The sequence below is a fragment of the Pan troglodytes genome, chromosome 20 (genome assembly GCF_028858775.2).
Source record: "Pan troglodytes isolate AG18354 chromosome 20, NHGRI_mPanTro3-v2.0_pri, whole genome shotgun sequence".
In the NCBI taxonomy this organism is placed as follows: domain Eukaryota; kingdom Metazoa; phylum Chordata; class Mammalia; order Primates; family Hominidae; genus Pan; species Pan troglodytes.
The window spans coordinates 5,969,898-5,990,484 of NC_072418.2; the positions used below are offsets into that span (position 1 = coordinate 5,969,898).

Genomic DNA, 20,587 nt, shown 5'->3' on the forward strand with positions numbered 1-20,587 from the left:
TGTTGCCTCCAGGGTGGCGGAGTCTCCTTTCAGGGAGTGCTGGAGGCAGCCCCAGGCGGGTCCCCGCGCCTCAGGGGGCCTGAGAAACTGTGGGCGGGGCAAGGGCAAACTAGGAACCTTGTGCAGGGAGGGGCCTGCCGAGACGAGACCAATAAGAAGCGGGTCTAGGCCGGAAGTAGCGCTTCATTGGCGTGGCCAGGGGCGTGGCCGAGGAGAGGCGTGTCCGGGGAGCGAGGTCCCCGAAAGGCGAGGAACCGTGAAGGTGTTAGGTGCCAGGCAGCTCCAGAGGGCAGAGGGCGGGCGCGGGGACAGAAACTGAAAAGCCTTCTTATGAGAGTCATCGTTATGCTCCACCACCTGCCAATGAACACCTATGTATTTTGGGAGTTAAGCTTTAAAAAAAAACAAAAACTTTGATAACTTCCTGTAGTCCCCCATGAACCCATTTTAGAGACGGGGAAACTGAGGCTCAGAGAGGGAAAGTCACTCTTAACGCTTGCCTTCTCAACCCAGGCTGCCCAGCTTTGTGGTGTGGGTGCTGGGGACCCGTGGGAGGGTTGTGAGCAGGGTTTGGGGGACTTGCTGTTGAAACAAGTTTGGCGTGGGAGGACGGACTTCAGGGGCAAGGCTGGAGGCCAGAGACCTAGAAGACGCTGATGTCCCGTCCTGAGCTCCCCTAGCCCATGGTGGCTGCTACCACCACCCCGTGCAGTTCTAACCACTCGGGGCTGGGAAGGCCTGTTTATGGAGGATGATAGTAATTTAAGCTAACTTTAAAAATGTTTATCTTGGCCGGGCACGGTGGCTCACGCCTGTAATCCCAGCACTTTGAGAGGCCGAGGCGGGCGGATCACCTGAGGTCGGGAGTTCAAGACCAGCCTGGCCAATATGGTGAAACCCTATCTCTACTAAACAATACAAAAATTAGCCGGGCGTGGTGGCATGCACCTGTAATCCCAGCTACTTGGGAGGTTGAGGCAGGGAGAATTGCTTGAACCTGGGAGGCGGCGGTCGCAGTGAGCCGAGATTGTGCCACTGCACTATGGCCTCGGCGATAGAGCAAGACTCCGTCTCAAAAAAAAAAATTAAAAAAAATTAAAATTAAAATGTTTATCTTGAGTGGGGCGCAGTGGCTCATGCCTGTAATCCCAACACTTTGGGAGGCCGTGGCAGGTGGATCTTGAGGTCAGGAGTTCGAGACCAGCCTGTCCAACATGGTGAAACCCCGTCTCTACTAAAAATACAAAAATTAGCTGGGCATGGTGGCATGCTTGAAATTCCAGCTACTCGGGAGGCTGAGGCAGAAGAATCGCTTGAACCCAGGAGGCAGAGGTTCCTGTGAGTTGAGATCGCACCATTGCACTCCAACCTGGGCGACAGAGCAAGTCTCCGTCTCAAATAAATAAATAAATAAAATGCTTATCTTGGAATACAACTTCATAACATCCCTGTAAACGCTGGCTTTGTATGCTTTGCTTGGTGTTGAGGCAAGGATGGAACCTTACAGAGGAAGAAGAGACCATCTCCTGCCGCTCTAGATGATGACCTTGCCGGTTCTGAGATGTGGGTTGTCATGGTGATGGGATGGCCCAAAACAAAGCGAAGGCCTGACTCTGTGCTTCCCAAAATTCAGATGCATCCTTGCAGCACATTAAGAGATCACTTGCATGGGCTGGGCGCGGTGGCTCAGTCCTGTAATCCCAGCACTTTGAGAGGCCAAGGTGGGTGGATCACCTGAGTTCAGGAGTTCGAGACCAGCCTTGTCAACATGGTGAAACCCCACCTCTACTTAAAATACAAAATTTAGCCGGGTGTAGTGCCAGGCACCTGTAGTCCCAGCTACTCAGGAGGCCGAGACAGAATTGCTTGAACCTGGGAGGCGGAGCTTGCAGTGAGCTGAGATCGTACCATTGCATTCCAGCCTGGGTGACAGAGCGAGACTCCATCTCAAAAAAAAAACAACAACAAAACAAAAACAAATTTAAAACAACGAGATCACCTCCATGTTCAGTTTATAAAACAGCTGTGCTGAAAATGGCGTTCCAACGGCTCCCTTACAGACAGGATCTTACTCTTTTTTTTTTTGAGACATTGTCTTGCTCTGTCGCCCAGGCTGGAGTGCAGGGGCGTGATCTCAGCTCACTGCAAACTCTGCCTCCCAGGTTCGAGCAATTCTCTGGCCTCAGCCTCCCGAGTAGCTGGGATTACAGGTGTGAGCCATCACGCCTGGCCAGGATCTTGTTTTCAATGTAGTTTCTCAACCTGGGAGTCCAAGAGAAATGTGTTCCCTTCAAGGGGTCCAAACGTGACTGAATTGGAACCGCTCTAGCAGAACAAATACAAACTTTGGGGGGCTGCACAGATGTTGGAAGCAATAAAATGTTTTCTGAGCTGAACTGGGACCTGAAGAAGGTTCACAGCTGGTAAGGTGTTTGGGTCCTGTTACTGGTATCAGCATCAATCTCACAAAGGTTTCTCTCTTCTCTAAGATTCAAAGTCAGTCCTCAGGCCAGGCATGGTGGCTTACGCCTGTAATCTCACACTTTGGGATGAGGCGGGCGGGTCCTTTGAGGTCAGGAGTTTGAGACCAGCCTGGCCAATGTGGTGAAACCCCGTCTCTACTAAAAATACAAAAAAATTAGCCAGGTGTGGTGGCGGGCGCCTGTGGTCCCAGCTACTCGGGAGGCTGAGGCAGGAGAATGGCTTGAACCCAGGAAGCAGAGGTTGCAGTGAGCTGAGATCACTCCACTGCACTCCAGCCTGGGCAACAGAACGAGACTCCATCTCAAAAAAAAAAAAAAAAAAAAAAAAAAAACATAGGCTGGGTGCGGTGGCTCACGCCTGTAATCCCAGCACTTTGGGAGGCCGAGGTGGGCGGATCACGAGGTCAGGAGATCGAGACCATCCTGGCTAACATGGTGAAACCCTGCCTCTACTAAAAACAAAAAATTAGCTGGGCGTGGTGGCGGGCGCCTGTAGTCCCAGCTACTCAGGAGGCTGAGGCAGGAGAATGGTGTGAACCCAGGAGACGGAGCTTGCAGTGAGCTGAGATTGCGCCACTGCACTCCAGCCTGGGTGGAGAGCGAGACTCCATCTCTTAAAAAGAAAACAAACAAACAAACAAAAACAGAAAACAAAAAACACAGAACAAAGTCACTCCTCAGACTCCCAACCAGACCTCCGGAACCCACAGAAAGGCAAACAGGCGGATGCTTATTACCCGATTTATTAGAGAGATCTCTAAAAAGACGGGGTGTGGCGGGGGTAGGTAGGCGAGGAACCTGGGATGCAAACCAGTGTTTGGGGCCAGGAGTGGCTGTATGGTTTCAGAGGCGCCCACCACTCTGGGTTTGAGGGACGCAGCACCCTCGTCTCGGCGCTTTGGATTGTCACGCACCAGACCACAGGGCGGAGGAATGGAGTGGCATCCCTGGGGGGAGTTAAGACACACGAGGTTTGCAGTTTCATTTTGTTTCAGAATCAGTTCGGCCATAAAAATGGGACTGGGTTGGGGACAGGCGGAGCGATTGAACCACCGGAGACGAGGAGGAGGTGGCAGGCGCCTCTCCTGGGGTGGGGACTGAGGGCTGTGGAGACAGTACCATGGTGAAGGACCCCATGGCAATGGGAGTATTGCACTGAGCCAGGTTTCGGGGGAACGGGGATGTGTCGGGATGGCGTAGGGGGACAGAGCCTGGCAGGAGACACATGGAAGTTTCCGCCTTGTCAGTCTCAGAGCAAACGCCTTTTAGTCTTTACAGTACAGGAATTTGGACACTGCCCACGTTCTCAGTGGACAGCAGCCATCAGAGGTGACCCAGGAGGGGAAATGGGCATTGGTCACCAAGGTATTTACAGACTTCTATCGTGGGGGACAGCGGGGTGGGTCCAGCGGCCTCCCTCGCGGGGGATCTGAGGGAGACCGAGTTCGCTAAATATTATAAATAGGTCTTGCCGTCCTCCTGCCCCCGCCCCTCGGCACAGTCAGTGGAGCACGTCAGCCTCGGTTTACAGTTCTCTGAAAAGGAACCAAAAAAACACAACCAACACCAAGTATATCTGCAAAGGGGCCTTGGAGACAACACAAGAATGGAAATGAAATGGTATGCACAGAGGTTTGCACATTTCTCCTGCAAAGGCGCGTCGGCCGGGCACTGGTGTCCCGTGTCGCTCAGCGGAGGGAGGCTGCCCTGGACGCGGTGCCGCCCGCCCGGGGCCACACCTGCTGCTCCGAGTCACCCCACAGGCTCTTGGCGTCTCTGGTGCCAGGGCTCTGGGCAGGGCGACTCGAGGACTCCCTGGGAGGACTGGTGTGGCCTCTGGGGGTTGGGCCTTTGAGATGACGACAATGCCCCTGTCCCTGCTGGCCATCCAGGTCCCAGACACCCCTTCTGACCTCTGCCCCTGCCTCCCCGGGGGGTGCCTGCTGGGTGTCCTTCGGAGGGACAGGGCGGGGGCTGATGGGTGGATGCCCAGTGCCAGCAGATGAGCACCAGGCTGTGAACTGAGGCCAAGATCGCTTCCCGGGGCTGGACAGACCCTCTGAGCACGCAGGGAGGACCCCACGTGGGCTTGTCCTGATGGATGCTGGGAGCCACGCGGGTGGCCGGTTCCCGAGGAGGGTCGGCCCCTCTCCTGGGCAGAGTGGAGGGGCTGCTCTCGTGGAGTGTGTGTCCTCGCTGGGGACCTCGGGGATGGGTCCGGCTTCTCCACAGCAGGGGCCTTCCGGGCGCAGCGTGTGGGCTGTGCAGGAGGCCGACGGGACGTGAACAGCGGGTGGCGTGGCGTCGTACGGAGGTTGTAACAGACAAAACACAGAGCCCTGCCTGGGAGGTTCTCCAGCCATCTCAGACCCCACACCAGGCTCTGCCAGGTCTGGAGAGGAATTCTTCCCAAAGGTGCAGCTTCCACTCCAGCTCCTCACATCCTGGGCACATCTTGGAAGTGGGGGATTCCCACAGCCATCACCAATAAGCCCCTCTCAGGGGTCCTGGGGAAGGGCAGGGTGGGTGACTCTGCCGAGCTCTGGCCTCCAACCAGCACCCTCTGAGCGCAGCGGGCCCAGGAAGCTGCCCCAGGGCAGTCAGGGCTGAGTCCCACCACTGGGAGCGCTGCCCTCTTGGAGGGTGATGAGTCGGAAACAAAGTCTTCTCTCCCCTCCTCGGAGACATCACATCACTTGAACAAGAAAGAGGCGGCGGGCATCCACACCAGTCCTGAAGGAGACTCCTGTGGAGCCGGGCCTGGCCCCCTAGGCCGTGTCTCCAGGTGGAGGGGGCGGGAAGCCTGACCTCCCGCCCTGAGCTGGTCTCCTGTGGCCCAAGGCCCGGCCTCCCGCTCTGTCCTGCCATGGAGAAAACGTCTCCGTTGCCTGGGCCCTCCATGCCAGTTGCTGAGTGGCCTACGTTGGAAGAGAAGGACAAGTCCCCAGCCCTGAGCTCCGCCACCATGGGTGGCGGCCTGGGGAAGAGGAGGCCTGACCCTCCAGCTGTGGTGGGTCTGGATTGGAGGTGCCAGAGGTTTTTGCTCGAGGGGCACCTGGGAGGTGGGCGTCAGGGCCCCACTGCGGCGGGAACATAGCTGCTGAGTGGCCGCAGTGCTTGGCAGGGCGAGGGCTGTCCCCACAGTCGATGTTCAGGCCAGATGTCCTGCACTGAGGCCCCCAAACCCAAGCTGAGGGCAGGAGGGTCCGCTTCCCACGTGGATGGAGGCAGAGTGGCTCGGGACCCCAGCCGTCCCCTCTGCAGGCCGATGGGGCCCCCGGGGCTCAGGTCCCCAGAGGCCACCGGGAACAGCCTGGCTTCCTCCTCAGGACACAGGCAGGCACAGCAGAGAACCAAAGAGTGCAGTGGGCAGGGGCTCTTCTCCCTCTGGTTGGTTGGTTTGTCTTTTTTGTTCTTTTCCTAAAACAGCACACACGTGCTTCCGTCTCTGTGCCGAGTAAGGACTCAAATGCGATTGGCCGCTCGGGAGGGTGGGTCTCACAGGGGCAGGCTGCCGACGGGGGTGCCGGGGCCCTGGGAGGCTTGTCGGGGAGGGGCCCGGCCGTCGGCATCCGTGCAGGGGGAGGACGAGCTCCGGTGGGGCGGCGAGGCGGGCATCTCCCGAGCTCTGGGCCTCAGCGGGGTGGGCAGTGCCTTCGGGGGCAGCCGGAGCAGAAGTGGAGCTCGGCTCTGGGTCAGGGGCTGCATAGAAATTACTGCAAGAGCAAGAGGACGGGTGAAGGTGGGCGGGGCGAGGGCCCACCCCAGGCCCCCTGCCAGGGACTGGCTTCCTTGGGCCAACACGGGCCCTGAGACACTTACCCCACGGCCACCTCAGAGCCAGAGAGCCCAGGGTGGAGCTCTGGGCCACCTGTGCCCTCCCGCCCCGGGCCTCAGTCCCTGCCTATCCCGGTAGCTGGGGACCACGCTCAGTAGAACCTTGGAGCCCACGGGACCGGCGGGCGCACCTGGGCTGCACTTACTGTGTCGCTCTCGCCGTCGGAGGCCGGGGGGGCCTGGGCGCTATAGTGGAGTGGGGAGTACACCCAGCTCCTCTCATCGGTGGGCTGGCAGGTGGGCGCGCGTGCAGGAGGGCGCGGAAGAGCAGGGTGCGAGGAGGCGCAAGAGAGGCAGAGGGAGGAAGGAAGAGACAGGAGAACATAAAAGAGGCGAATCCCCCATGGAAGACGAGGGGTGGCTCAGCCCAGCTGCCCTCTCTGACCCGGTGGACTTGCTCCCAACCTGGACGGGCCTGGGGCCTCAGCTCAGCTTGGCGGGGCGGGGCGCGGCGGGCGGCAGAAAGCAGTTAGTTCAGTCGAGGCAGGGCCTGAGATAGCAGGTGACAGAGCCGGCAGAAGCGGGTGGGGGTCGCGACCTGGAGCACCGAGTGTTCCTCCTCCTCCTCCTCCTCCACAGCCCGGCCCCACCACAGCCCCCAATCCTGCCTGTGCCACGGGCACCAGCGCACAGGCTCCTGGAAGCTCTCTATGGGGGTCCTGGGAGGTCGGGGTGCCGGACCTACTTCCCAACCCAGAAGCCTTTTGGGACCTGAATATATGGCTGCCTGTGGGCAGGGCCAGTCCCCTCTGCCAGCACAGACGTGCTAGGAGAGACTGAGGCTGGGACCACCCACCCTGCAAGAGCCAGGAGACACCTTCCTGAGCAGCAGGGCAGAGTGAGGGCCAAGTTCAGGGCTAGGCACAGGCAGGGCCGTGTGCAGGGACACGGATAGCTCTTCCCAGCTGTGCCTGCGTGAGGGGTCCCAGGTCTGGGTGGGATCTCGGGAGGGAGGGAGGGTGCGTTCCTCCAACACCTCCGTCCCGCCTCCTGAGGAGCCCCCACCCCCTCAAGCTCCCTCTGCTTCTCCTGCCCCTAGGCTGCTCTGCTTTCTCAGGGCTCCAGCCTGGCCGCCCTGTCTTCCTTGTTGTGTCCTCCTCTCTCTCGGGCCTCCGTCACCACCCCAGCCTTCAACGCCCCTCCCGGCACAGATGACCTGCGAATTTCCACCAGGCCTGGCCTCGGCCTGAAGTGCCAGGCCTGAATACACACCTGCCTGGCCACGTCCACCTGGCGGCCCTCGGCCCCTAAACTCGCCACAGTCACAACCCAGTCCATCACCCCAAGACCCACTGCTCGTCCTTCCAGTCAGGACGACGCTGCCCACCCGCTGCCCAGGCCAACTCATGCCTCTGCCAGCTCCCAGCTGCCCAGCCTGGGCCAGCAGGGGCCTCCCTTGTGCTCCAGGTGAGCCCAGACCTCACCTGCAGGAGCACTGCCTCTCCCTGCCTCGGGCTCTGCCTCCATGCTCCCTCTGAAGGGCCCACCTCTGTGCTCACTCCACCCTGCCCGATCCTACAGCTCCCACCAGACCCCCGTTCCCGGGCCCTGGGCACCGAGGGCAGCGCACTCCTGCCCTGCGAGGCCGCATCGCGGAGGACTGACTCCTGCACTGAGGGGCCAGGACCCCAGCGCAGGCCTTGCCTGTTCCTCCAGGGTAGCAAATGCAGGCTGGAATCCCTGATGTGGGAACGGCAGGTCAGGTCCACCCAACGTCCCTTGAGAGCCCGGCATGGGGAGCCTATGTGGGTGCTCAGTACTGATTTGGTGGCTGCACTGATGGCTCCCATGGGGACTTGAAAATGTGGGGCCAAAACAGGGTCCCCACCTGAGCCCTGAAAGAGCTGGCCCGCAGGGAGGAGGGTGGCAGCAGCCACCTCAGAGCCGCTCTCTGGGAGGGGCATCCCGGGCGTCCCGGGCACACACAGCACGTGGGCAGGGATGACAGTATCCTTCTGCTACAGCATTAGAAATGGGGATACAGGCCAGGTGCAAGAGCTCACGCCTGTCATCCCAGCACTTTGGGAGGCCAAGGCAGGTGGATCACTTGAGGTCAGGAGTTCAAGACCAGCCTGGCCAACATGGCGAAACCCTATCTCTACTAAAAATACAAAGATTAAGGCCGGGCGTGGTGGCTCACGCCTGTAATCCCAGAACTTTGGGAGGCCGAGGTGGGCAGATACCTGAGGTCAGGAGTTCGAGACCAGCCTGGCCAACATGGTAAAACCCCATCTCTACTAAAAATACAAAAAATTATTGGGGCATGGTGGCAGGAGCCTGTAATCCCAGCAACTCGGGAGGCTGAGGCAGAAGAATCGCTTGAACCCAGGCCAGAGGTCGCAGTGAGCTGAAATTGAGCCACTGCATTCCAGCCTGGGTGACAAGAGTGAGACTCCATCTCGAAAAAAACAAACAAGGCTGGGCGCGGTGGCTCACGCCTGTAATCCCAGCACTTTGGGAGGCTGAGGCGGGCAGATCACGAGGTCAGGAGATCGAGACCATCCTGGTGAACACGGTGAAACCTCGTCTCTACTAAAAATACAAAAAAATTAGCCAGGCATGATGGCGGGCGCCTGTAGTCCCAGCTACTCGGGAGGCTAAGGCAGGAGAATGGCGTGAACCCGGGAGGCGGAACTTGCAGCGAGCCGAGATTGTGCCACTGCACTCCAGCCTGGGGGACAGAGCGAGACTCTGTCTCAAAAAACAAACAAAAAACTCAAAATTAGCCAGGCATGGTGGCAGGCGCCTGTAATCTCAGCTACTCAGGAGGCTGAGGCAGGATAATTGCTTGTACCTGGGAGGTGGAGGTTGCAGTGAGCTGAGATCATGCCATTGCACTCCAGCCTGGGCGACAGAGCAAGACTCCGTCTCAAAAAATGAAAAAAAAGAAAGGGCAGGACAGCTGGCTTCGTTGTCCTGCAGGAGTTGGGGGGACAGAGAGGGACACCCTCAGCCACCAGCTGGGCAGACAGGGGAAGTGGGGGGCAGTAGCAGCTGGGACCCAGAACTGGGTGACCCCAGAAGACCAGAACCAAGGGCACAGCCTCTTCAGCACTCAGGCCTTGGGGTGCTTTCAATGGCTGCCCTGCCTCCCCTCTGGCCCCCACACTTCCGCTTCTGCTGTGCCTGCTGCCGAGACCACCCTCCCCACGTCTGCCCCTTCAAGTCAGGTGTTTTTCAAAGTCCAAGCACCCCTCTCCGTAGGCGGCCTCTGCGAACTGCTCCCTGCCTATGGTGGGGTGGCCGGCAGGGCCGCTGGGTCTCTCCAGTGCTCCCCCTCCCAGCAGGCCCCTCTGGGCAGCTCCCGGACGATCTCCGGGGCGCCGCTTCGCGGTGGCTGACTTCCCGCTGGCTCCATGGGATGGAGCTGCCTAGAGCAGCCGGGGAAGTGGTCTCCACCTCTTGGGGTCACTCCACAGTGCCTGGCACACGGCGGTGCTCGGAGAGGTTTGCTGATGGGCGGGGAGTCACGGCGGCCTTGGCGGGGGCTTTGTCTCGAGGGGACACTCCTGCTTTGGGTCTGTGCCCCGTTCTGGCTGTGCGGTGCTGGGCAGGTCTCTTAGCCTCTCTGGGCCCCTTGCTTATTGGTCATAATGACAACAGCAGGCCCTGAGGATCTCACGGCTACGTGGGGCCCATGTGGCGTCCCAGGGGGACCTCCTTGAGAGCTTGGGGATCTGGATTTTGACTAAACCGTGTGGTCTCCCAGGCTCCCAGGGGAGCCGAGGCCTCAGCGCCTCCATCTGTGAGGTGGGTGTGGAGAGACCATCTCCTCCCCGTCTCCATGGCCCTGTGGTTCAGAGCCCGGCCCTGCAGCCACTCTGCTGACATGTGCAACCTCCCCTGTGCAGCCAGCGGGGCCACGGGCAGCCAGGTCTGCACGAGTGAGAAGCGTCCACCCAAGACACCCTGACACGAGAGGGCTGGGTCCAGGGGCAGAGAGGGGCTGGCTGGGGTCTGGCCGGGGTCCGAGGCAGACCCTGGGCCTCAGCTGTGCACCTGGTGATGGTGCTGCCCTATGGAGTGCCCGGTTCGACGTGGGACCAAATGACATTCCCAGTGACGCACGCAGCCCAGCGCCTGGTCCGGGGCCAGCGTGGCTGACCTCAACTGCAGCCGTGATTTCCCCAAAGCCCTTCTGGAAAACAACTGACGTCAGACACTGAGCTTCCGGCCGGGGACCTGCAGCTCCCTGCTGCCCGAGGGGCACCGCCCCTTCTCCCCAGGGTGGCCGGCTGCGGTCACTTACAGTCCCCGAGGCGCTCAGCGTCACGGCCCGCAGTCGGCGATGGCGGGGAGAGTAAATCCAGTACCTCCCATCCGTGAACTGGACGGGGCGGGCCGGGCGGGCCGGAGGAGGAAGGAAAACAGAGGACAGCGGATGAGGCGGCCACCCCCGTGGTCGGGTGGGAGAGGCGGAGGGAGGTGGCGGGGAGCAGGTGGGGACAGCTGACTGCCAAGCAGAAGGTGGGGGGTGCCGGGGCAGGGGCAGGACCGAGGACCCTTCTCCCTTCTCTGCTGGCCACCTGGCAGGGCATCAGGACACAGACACACAGCACGACATGGCCCCCAGGCCCCCCGTACCATCCGGAGACCAGGACGCGCACAAACCAGTCCCAGGAAAAGGGGTGACGACGTGGGGTGGGTGGGGGCACAGGCACGCGGCCCGTCCCTCCCTTCTCCAGGGCCAGGTGGGTGCATGGGGACCCCAGAGGCGCCACTGGAGACAGAGCAGGGGAGTTAGTTATGAAGCAGCCAGGAGGTGCCCCCACAACAGGCCCTAAGGCCTGGTGCCCGTGCCCAGCCCTCCTTCCCAGGGGGTGCAGGGTGAGAACAAACCATCTGGGAAGTGGGCTGCAGCCTCCGGCCCTCCCTGTGACCTGGGGCTGCCTGATCTGAGTGGGACCACCGGGGAGTGGAGACGCTGCCTGGACATCCCAGGCCTCGCTGGCCGCCCGGCAGCCACCTCACCCAGACCCTGGCAAGAGAGAGCAGGGATCCCAGGTCCCCAGGGCCGGGCAGACCCAGCCCTGCCCAGTAGCAGCCACAAGTCCCCAGCCCACGGCGTGGGAGTGTGAAGCCCTCCTGCCACTGCCCGGTCCCCCGGCCCTCCTCAAGGATGAGCCCACCTGGCCACGCCCACGGCAACAGGGAGAAGGTCCTGCCGCCACAGCCCTGTCTGGACGTCTAGGCTGTCAAGGACACAGGACCTCAGCCTGTGCCAGGGCCTCCCGAGGGGCCAAGAGTCTGAGGACTCCGGACGACTTCCAGGGAGACGGGTGGCACAGAAGGTGCCGTGGGCACGAGGCCGGGGAGGGGGACAGGGGTGGCTCTGGGGCCTCAGAAAGGCCTGGTTTGGAGGAGCTTCCCACCCCGTGGGGTTAGACCAGGAAGAGAAGGTGGGTGTGAACGTGGCTGGCGGGTGCATGTGGGCGTGTCGTGAGAGTGCTGGCTGGTGAGAGAGCATGTGGGTGGGTCGACAGGGCACACTCACGTGCCTGTGTGCAGGTGTGTGTACGCGCTGTGCACACGGTGGAGCGTGTGTGAGAGAGAGTCCGGTTGACGAGCCGGCGGCAGGAGGAGCCCGGGGCACTTACAAAGTAGATGTCGGTGGTGGGCGCGTCCTCCTCGTCTGAGGCCTGGCTGGCAGGTGCGCCCTCCTCGTCTGAGGCCTGGCTGGCAGTTTCTACTTCAACAGCAGCAGAGGCACCGGCCGGGGAAGCCTCCACCCTGGGGACAGGGGTAGACAGAGGGTCTTGACCCTCAGGCCCCACACGGAGACTCCCCGCGCCCCCACTCAGGACCCAGGCAGGGGCTTCACACGGTCATCACGGAGATGAAAAGCCAGGCAGCTGACCACAGGCCGCGCGCTCCTGCGCTGCCATTTATCGCAAATCACAACAAACCTCCCCAAGAAGCCCCTCATGCTGGCCCCAGGAGTGACCTGGAGTGACCCGCCAGCCCGCTGACAGCTCGGCCCTGCCACTCCCAGCTCAGACACACACACCTGTGGGCACGTGCTGGCCTCACCCTCACCGGCTGTGCCACCCTGGGAGGGCCTGTTCCTCCTCTGAGCCTCAGTTTCCTCATCTGTCAAGTGGGGAGAGATGGCACCTAGCCGCTGGGATCAGAGCTTCTTCCTTCTTTCATTGATTTGTTTTTTCAGACAGGCCCTGGCTCCATCAGCCAGGCTGGCGTGCAGTGCTGTAATCACGGCTCACTACATCCTCCACCGCCCGGGCTCAAGCGATCCTCCAACCTTGGCCTCCCAAGTAGCTGAGACTATAGGTGTGCACTGCTACACCCAACTAATTTTTTTTTTTTTTTTTTTAGAGATGGGGTCTCACTATGTTGCCCAGGCTGGTCTCCAACTCATGGGGTCAAGCGATCCTCCTGCCTCAGCCTCCTTTAGGAGGGATCACAGACGGAAGCCTCCGAGCCCAGCCTCTTTGTTCTTTTCACTGAGCACTTACTACATGCCAGGGCTGGCTCCCATGATTAACCCACTGAGTCTATCATGGGGGATGGAGAGGGTGCGGCTACTGCCCCTGTGTTGCATTTGCGGAAACGGAGGCACGGAGAGGAGGTGAGGAACGGCCTTGGCCTTGGCTATGGCCACACGGTGCATCGTGTTCATCCCAGGAATGAGGCTAAACATGCCCTCCTGCCATGTCGGAGGTACAGTTCCTTTCAGCAAAACCTGAAATTTCACAGTGCAAGGTTTGGCAATGGCAAAGAGTTGACAGTGGCAGGAGCACTGGGTGGAAGATAAACCCCCAGGGCTTTAGTTTTGGGTCTACGCTGCTGTGAGCGCTAAAAAAGCTCTCTTGGAACAAAAATACAAAAGCATCTCAGGCAAAAATCATTACAAAGGCAAGAAGAATTTGGTAACAGTGCAAGCATGGGATTATACACACCAGACAGACGACAGAAAAGTAAAAACATACAGGGGCCGCCACGGGGCTCAGCCTGTCATCCTAGCACTGTGGGAGGCCGAGGCGGGAGGATCACCTGAGGTCAGGAGTTCGAGACCAGCCTGGTCAACATGGTGAAACCCCATCTCTACTAAAAATACAAAAAAATTAGCTGCGCGTGGTGGTGCATGCCTGTAATCCCAGCTACTCGGGAGGCTGAGGCAGGAGAATCACTTGAACCCAGGAGGTGGAGGTTGCAGTGAGCCGAAATCGTGCCACTGCACTCCAGCCTGGGCAACAGAGCGAGATTCTGTCTCAAAGAAAATAATAATAACAGCAGCTGACACCATATCCCCAAAAGGGCCAGAACTATTGTGTCCTGTGTTTTTTAAAAAAACAGATATTTCTTTTAAGCCTTTTTCTTCAATACAAAAATCAATAAAATTAATCCCAGTACTTTGGGAGGCCAAGGTGGGCAAATCACTCGAGGTCAGGAGTTTTTTTTTTTGAGGTGGAGTCTTGCTCTGTCGCTTAGGATGGAGTGCAGTGGTGCGATCTCAGCTCACTGCAAACTCCGCCTCCCGGGTTCACGCCATTCTCCTGCCTCAGCCTCCTAAGTAGCTGGGCCGACAGGTGTCCACCACCATGCCCGGCTAATTTTTGCTATTTTTTAGTAGAGATGGGGTTTCACCATGTTAGCCAGGATGGTCTCGATCTCCTGACCTCGTGATCCGCCTGCCTCGGCCTCCCAAAGTGCTGGGATTACAGGCATGAGCCACTGTGCCTGGCCAAGGTCAGGAGTTTGAGACCAAGCCTGCCCAGCTGGCTGACGGGAGAAACCCCGTCTTTACTGAAAACACACACAAAAATTAGCCATGTGTGGTGGTGGGTGCCTGTAGTCCCAGCTACTCAGGAGGCTGAGGCAGGAGAATCACTTGAACCTGGGAGACGGAGGCTGCAGTGAGCCAAGATTGAGCCACTGCTCTCCAGCCTGGGCAAGAGAGCAATATCCTGTCTCACAAAAAAAATTTAAAAAATTAAAAATAAAATAAAATAAAATTAATAAATACTAAAAAGGTAAAAAAAAAATGTGTTAAATACTTGGAAGTTCGGAGCTGCTCTTACACAACCCTTAGCCCAGGGTCTCTTGCCTGGGCCCTGCGGACACTGGAACCAGGTCCTTCTCTGGGGTGGGGCCATCCCGGGCACTGCAGGCTGATGCTGAGCAGCGTCCCTGGCCTCCACCCACTCCATGCCAGGAGCACCCCCCAGTTCTAACAGTCACAAATGTCCCCAGGCATCACCCAGTGTCCCCTGGGGGCTAGGATCACCCCGGCTAGTCGAGAACCACTCCCTTCAATCAAAAAATAAACTTATGGGAAAATCCACCATCTGTGAATACAACCTAGTAAGAAAGAACTGCTTCATGATGAAACCTCGGGGTGCTCTTGGCTCCTCTGGGCCCGCAGCAGGTGGGCGCCCCGACCTCCCGCCGAGGCCGTGCTCACCCTGCGTCCTCCTCTTTGGGGACCACGATCTCCACGCTGCATGCAGGCTCCACCTGCACTGTAATCTGCTGCAGATCCTCTTCCGCGGGCGGCTCCTCCTGCGGCCTGCAGGCAATGGGAGGTTGTGCCTCGGTTTCCCTCCTCGCTTCCCCCATCCTACCCCCAGGAGTGCCCAGTGAACTCCAGGGCCAGTCCCAGAGGAGAGTTGGGAGCCTCCTGATCGGGTCTGTTCTTTCTGGCTGTCACTCCCAGCCCAGGGACTGTCCACCTGGGTCCCTTGGTGACTGTGGTGCCAGCAGGGCCTGGGGTGTAGCGGGCTCTGGGGGCATATGAGCGAATGGCAGCCCCGACCAGCTTGGGTGCCACAGACCCTGCCCACCCTCCAGGCAGTGCCTGCACCTGGCAGCTGAGGCCCTGACACAAGTGACTCAGTGTCCCGGCCGCCGGGCCTGGCCATGTAACATGTCTCTCCAAATGGCACGCTAGACTGCAGGGAGGGTCACATCCCACCCAGGGCACCAAGGGGTTTCTTTCACCAGGCGGCAGCGATTAAAACACGGTTAAGAAAAGCAACACCTCGCCACTGCCCCGGTGTTCACAAGAGTGAGACCCCGGGAACCTCGCAAATGTCCCCGAGGGCTGGGCACTTAAAGCCAGGTGCAGTCCATGGGATGGAAGGACGGCATGCAGGCATGACAGGAACAGCGCGCACCCACCCCTGAGATCCCCGTCAGTCGAGTGACAACAGCAAGGTGTGGGCGGCGTGCATGGGTGTGCCCATTTGTGTCAAAATAAAAGGGAACCACAAGCCTGGTGCACGTCTGCTGTGTTCCCAGAAAGTATCTTCCAAGAGACAAAACCCACAGTCCCAGTGGTTGCTCCTGGGGAGGGGACAGGCCGTGGGCAGGAGGGGGCACATTTCACGATATTCCCTCTTGTATCTTGTTTTAAGTTAAAAAAAAAACTTAATAGAAGAAGAAATAAGGAAGGATCCACAGACCAGAGCTGCCCTGGCTCTGGCTGTAAGAAAAACAAAGTGGCTGGAAGATTGTGTGCGGTGCTAGGGCCGAGTGCTACAATCTTAAATCTGTCCCCAGGAGAGAATGGGCAGAGAGCAGAGGGGCTGGGGGGCGGGAAACGGAGCTGGGAGCTGTGCAGGAGGAGCTGGTGAGACCCAGGGAGGGAAGGGGGTTGGGTCTCACCTGCCATCCTGTCCGGAGGACTGTGTGCGCCGCCTGTAGAGATACAGCAAACAGGTGACACCCAGAAAGAGAATGGCCCGCCTGCTCAGTCTACCTGCCCTGCCTACCCGCCTGCCTACCTGCCCCCTGGCAGCCCTGCCCACCTGTACATATGCTCCTCCCTCCCACACATTGGATGCTCCGCCCTTCTGTACATACGATGCTCCACCCACATGCACTGCGGATGCCTCGCCCACCTGTATCGCGGCTGCTCCGACGTCTCCGAGGGGGACCGCTCAGGAATGGAGAGGGATGTGGATGACAGAGTCGTGGCAATGGAGGCTGTAGTGGCTTCTTCGAAAGAAGGTGGCGTGCAGGGCAGGAGGTCGGGCCGGCCTGCGGGGAGAGGACTGTGGGCACCTTGCGGAGCCTCCAGGCCCCCAAACACACAGTCGATTCTCCCTGAGGCTTGGCTCACCCTGGGAACCCACAGCCCAGTGCCCACCCGCCTCCCAGACACTCCCACCTCCCCACACGGCAGGGAAGGACGACGTTCCCCCTCACACAAAGGCTTCTGACCGCTCTCAAAATAGAATCCAGACAGCCCAGAGGGCCCTGTGCGGCCTGGCCCGTCCCCTCTCCACTCTCCCTCCCCGTTGTCTTCCCCTCCACTGCTCTCTTCCCCTCCCCACCCCCCCTCCCTCCCTCCCCCTCCCCGCTGCTTGGCCACATGGGCTCCTTGCTGTTCCCCCAGCAGGTGTTGTCCTGCCCCAGGGCCCTTGCATGGCTATGTCCCTTCCTTCATTCCCTAGCCTGGGGGCTGCATGCCTTCGATGGCATCCTGGTGCGCCTCAGATGACAGTGGCCGTGAGAGAAGGCGGGAGCTGTCACCACCCCACCTGGTGGAGCCTTCTATACTCAGCTCCCCCTGGGCTCTTCCCTGGGGCGGTCCCAGCAGCCCCCACTCCCTGGGCAGGCGGCCCTGCAGATCCGGAGGGGGTGGCTGAGCGATGGGCACTCAGGATGAGGCGGCGCCCCACCCACGGGGCTGCTGCTGGCACCCCCTGTAGCGCCCACAAGCGCACTCTGCCCTCTGCCCCTCACCTTCGTCCTCCAGCGTGGGGTAGCTGCGGGCCCCCCGCAGGTCGTACTGGGCCTCCTCCCGCTCGCTAGGGATCTGGCTGGCCGAGAAGGCAGCGGTGGGTCCCAGCGGTTTCACAGCTAGCAAGGCTCCGCCGCGCCCCTTCTTGGAGGGCGAGGACTTCAGGGCTGCAGGGAAGGGTGGGGGTTGGCGCTTGGGGTTGCTGGGGGCTCATAGCAAAGCCCAGACAGGGCCGCCGCCCACATATACCCCACGTCCCTGTGGCCCACCAGACCCCTACCGGTCCCTGAGGCCAGGAAGCACCACAACCTCTTGGTGGAAAACCGGGGTCTGCCTGGGGAGGGACTGCGAGCCCGAGTTCCCTGTCCTGCCCACCCGACTGTCTCTATGAGACACACTGGGACCTGGCACAGTGCCTGCCCCTCCCGGGATCCTGCAGACCGGTGACTCCCATCTAATGAGCTGGCCAGGGATGCCTGCAGGCTTCAACCCCTTCTATGTGCGGCCCAGCCCGGGCAGGGCCCCCATTTTCAGATGGACACTGACAGCCTTGGGGAGCACGAGGTGTTGTGGTTAGAGAAGCCTGTGGCTCAGCATGTAGGGCCTGAGTGCAGATCCAGGCTCACCCGCTGGCTGTGCGGCTCGGTCTCTCTGGGCCCTGGGGGCCGACCTTAGCGGTGGGGTGAGGTGGGGCAGGTGATGTCCCGCACAGGGCCAGGCCTGTCCTCAGTGCTGTGTGAGCTCTGCCTCCTCACCAAGCTCTTGTGACCTCTGCCCCCAGAATGACCCACACAGCTCCTGGTAAACAGTAGGTGCTCAGTTTGCCTTGTGCAGCTTCCTACAGTCACCAAAGGCTGGCAAACAGCCCTGGATGACTGGGAATGATCCTGTGGCATCGGTCCCAGAGAGTGGGGTGTGGGGACAGGCTCAACGGCTGGCTCTCTGGAGACAGATCCTGACACGTGGTGTCTGCCAATTCCCACGGTGTTGATGAGAGGGGGTCCCTGACCTCGAGGCCGGGAGCAAGTGTGCAGGCCGGGAAGAGCAGCCTGCCTGCAAGCGCTGGGCACTGGCGTGCCTGTCCCTGCCGCCTCCCTGCAACCCCCGTGGGTGCGGACCCGCAGATCATTCATGCCCCCCCCAGACACTTCCCAAACATCTCTGTGGGCCAGGCCTGTGCAGGATGCTGGGGAGCCCGGGAGCCTTCTGGTGGAGAGGGTGGCTGAGAAACAGACCCCAGGGGGGAATCCATCTGGCAGCAGGTTGGCCACGGGCTGAGGTCTGCACAGGGGCCTGGAACCCAGAGTCTGCGTCCAGATGCTACAGTGGCCCATGAGGGGAAGCTGAGCCCTGAGAGATGGGGACCTCCCACGGGCACCCTGTGGGTAAATCCTGAGTCCCCACCTTCCCCACCACTGTTTGCCCTGGGACCTTCCCGACCATGCCCTGCTGGGCTAGCCTCCTGCGTTCCCCTGCCCGGGATGCGTTTCCTTGGCGATGGTGATGCTGTGGGCAGCCCCACACACTGTGAGCTATCTGCTGAGTCAGGCCCACCCATCCCATATATAAACACTGTACCCTCACAGTGCTGTGCCAATGGGGAAACCAAGGCACAGAGGCAGGTGCCTGCTCAAGGCCACATGGGCAGGACGAGGCCAGGCTAGGATTCAGGCTCTGGCGGTGGCTCCAGACCCGTGCTCCACCGCTGTGCAGAACAAATATCCCGACTACCCTACCTCCGTCCGGATGAGGCCCGGTCTGAGGGGGGCACAGGGGCTCTGAGTTTACTGCCCTGCCCAGGGGGCTCTCGGCCTCCCGCAGAGTCCCTCCTGCCCCGCGGCGCTCTGGGCCTTCCCCAGGGTCCCTCCCGCCTTGCGGGGCTCAGGTGGCTTACAGGAGTTCTTCCGAAAGACCGTGTTGCTCATGAACTTGAAAAAGCGCTCGGCATAGAAGCTGGGGCGGTGGACGGACACCGTGTCCTGGAAGAGAGTTGGGGGGGTGCCCGGGGGCAGAGGGTGCATCAACCAACAGCTGGGGACAGCCCCAGACAGACGCTGTATGTGTGTGGGGGGCACCTTCCGTGTGAAAAGGCTCAAGATGGGTCCATGGCGCCATGGCTTCCTGGGAGGGGCTCACGGAACAGGGAACAGTGGCTCCCTCTGGGGAGGGAGACTGGGTGCCAGGGAATGGGTGGAGGCTTTTCCACTAGAGACCTGTTAGCATTTTTGACTTTTTAAACCAGCTGAATAAAGTATTCTGGCCAGGCACAGTGGCCCACGTGGACTTGTAGGGGAGGTTGAGGCAGGATGGCCTGGCTGGGGCCCTGCTGGGATGTGATCTCGGCCTCCCAGAATGCAACCTCCTTTCCCAGCCTCCTTGGGTGAGGAGTGGCCACGTACCAGGACTGTGAACGACTCCACCCCCGCAGGCTGCAGTGGGAGGTGGTGCCTGGCCACTCTGGGCCAGGGGACAAGGACAACCCCAGGGACATGCGGCGGCAGCACAGGACACCCTGGCCAGCCTCGTCAGAGCCGAGACAGCGCTCCTATCTGCCCTGGGCAGCAGGTTCCGGGCCTTAGCAAGGTTTAAGACATCCCCAGAGGCCTCTGCCAGCTGCCATCCTGACCCGCTCAAGGCTTATTCTGGAAGCTCCTGCCTGGACCTTCTACACGCTCTTTTGAAAATTGGAGGTGCCTGTTGGGATCCTGGATTCTACAGGCTGTGGTCACACAGACGTTAGTCCTCAGTGCCTGGCCCCAGGCGGTAGTCTGCGTTTGTGGAGTGACGGATGGGAGGAAGGCTGGGACGACAGACAGGAGGACAACAGAGGGAGGAAGGATGGGAGGAGGGGTGCAGGCACTCACGGAGGAGGGATGGGAGGAGGGGTGCAGGCGCTCACAGGGAGGAAGGATGGGAGGAGGGTGCAGGCGCTCACAGAGGGAGGAGGGATGGGAGGAGGGTGCAGGCGCTAACGGAGGAGGGATGGGAGGAGGGGTGCAGGCGCTCACAGAGGGAGGAGGGATGGGAGGAGGGTGCAGGTGCTCACAGGGAGGAAGGATGGGAGGAGGGTGCAGGCGCTCACAGAGGGAGGAGGGATGGGAGGAGGGGTGCAGGCGCTCACAGAGGGAGGAGGGATGGGAGGAGGGTGCAGGCGCTCACAGGGAGGAGGGATGGGAGGAGGGGTGCAGGCGCTCACAGGGAGGAAGGATGGGAGGAGGGTGCAGGCGCTCACAGAGGGAGGAGGGATGGGAGGAGGGTGCAGGCGCTCACAGAGGGAGGAGGGATGGGAGGAGGGGTGCAGGCGCTCACAGAGGGAGGAGGGATGGGAGGAGGGTGCAGGCACTCACAGAGGAGGAATGGGAGGAGGGTGCAGGCGCTCACAGAGGAGGGATGGGAGGAGGGTGCAGGCACTCACAGGAGGAGGAGGGATGGGAGGAAGGTGAAGGCACTCACAGAGGGAGGAGGGATGGGAGGAGGGTGCAGGCACTCACAGAGGGAGGAGGGATGGGAGGAGGGGTGCAGGCGCTCACAAGGAGGAAGGATGGGAGGAGGGTGCAGGTGC

At 60.5% G+C, this 20,587-nt stretch overlaps 1 protein-coding gene across 5 annotated transcripts in view; it reads right to left on the reverse strand.

Moving 5' to 3' along the window:
- Positions 1-3,210: 3,210 nt before the first annotated feature.
- The window catches only part of PIP5K1C (phosphatidylinositol-4-phosphate 5-kinase type 1 gamma), a 73,748-nt gene continuing 56,371 nt past the window's right edge, over positions 3,211-20,587 (reverse strand). Inside the window, exons 11-20 of one of the 5 annotated variants that reach the window (XR_010153517.1) lie at positions 18,920-19,004; positions 17,028-17,192; positions 16,181-16,319; positions 15,945-15,977; positions 14,743-14,847; positions 11,918-12,050; positions 10,570-10,647; positions 6,726-6,810; positions 6,467-6,550; positions 3,211-6,199 (exon numbers count right to left, since the gene is read on the reverse strand). Coding sequence is in view for 4 of the 5 variants with exons in the window: in XM_016937065.4 (XP_016792554.1) it covers positions 10,858-11,040; positions 11,918-12,050; positions 14,743-14,847; positions 15,945-15,977; positions 16,181-16,319; positions 17,028-17,192; positions 18,920-19,004 (843 nt within the window). In the remaining variant the exon portion in view is untranslated. Of the gene's footprint in view, positions 6,200-6,466; positions 6,551-6,725; positions 6,811-10,569; positions 10,648-10,738; positions 11,041-11,917; positions 12,051-14,742; positions 14,848-15,944; positions 15,978-16,180; positions 16,320-17,027; positions 17,193-18,919; positions 19,005-20,587 lie in introns of those variants that run through there. The other 4 variants (XM_016937057.4, XM_016937061.4, XM_016937063.4 and 1 more) reach the window with 4 other exon arrangements.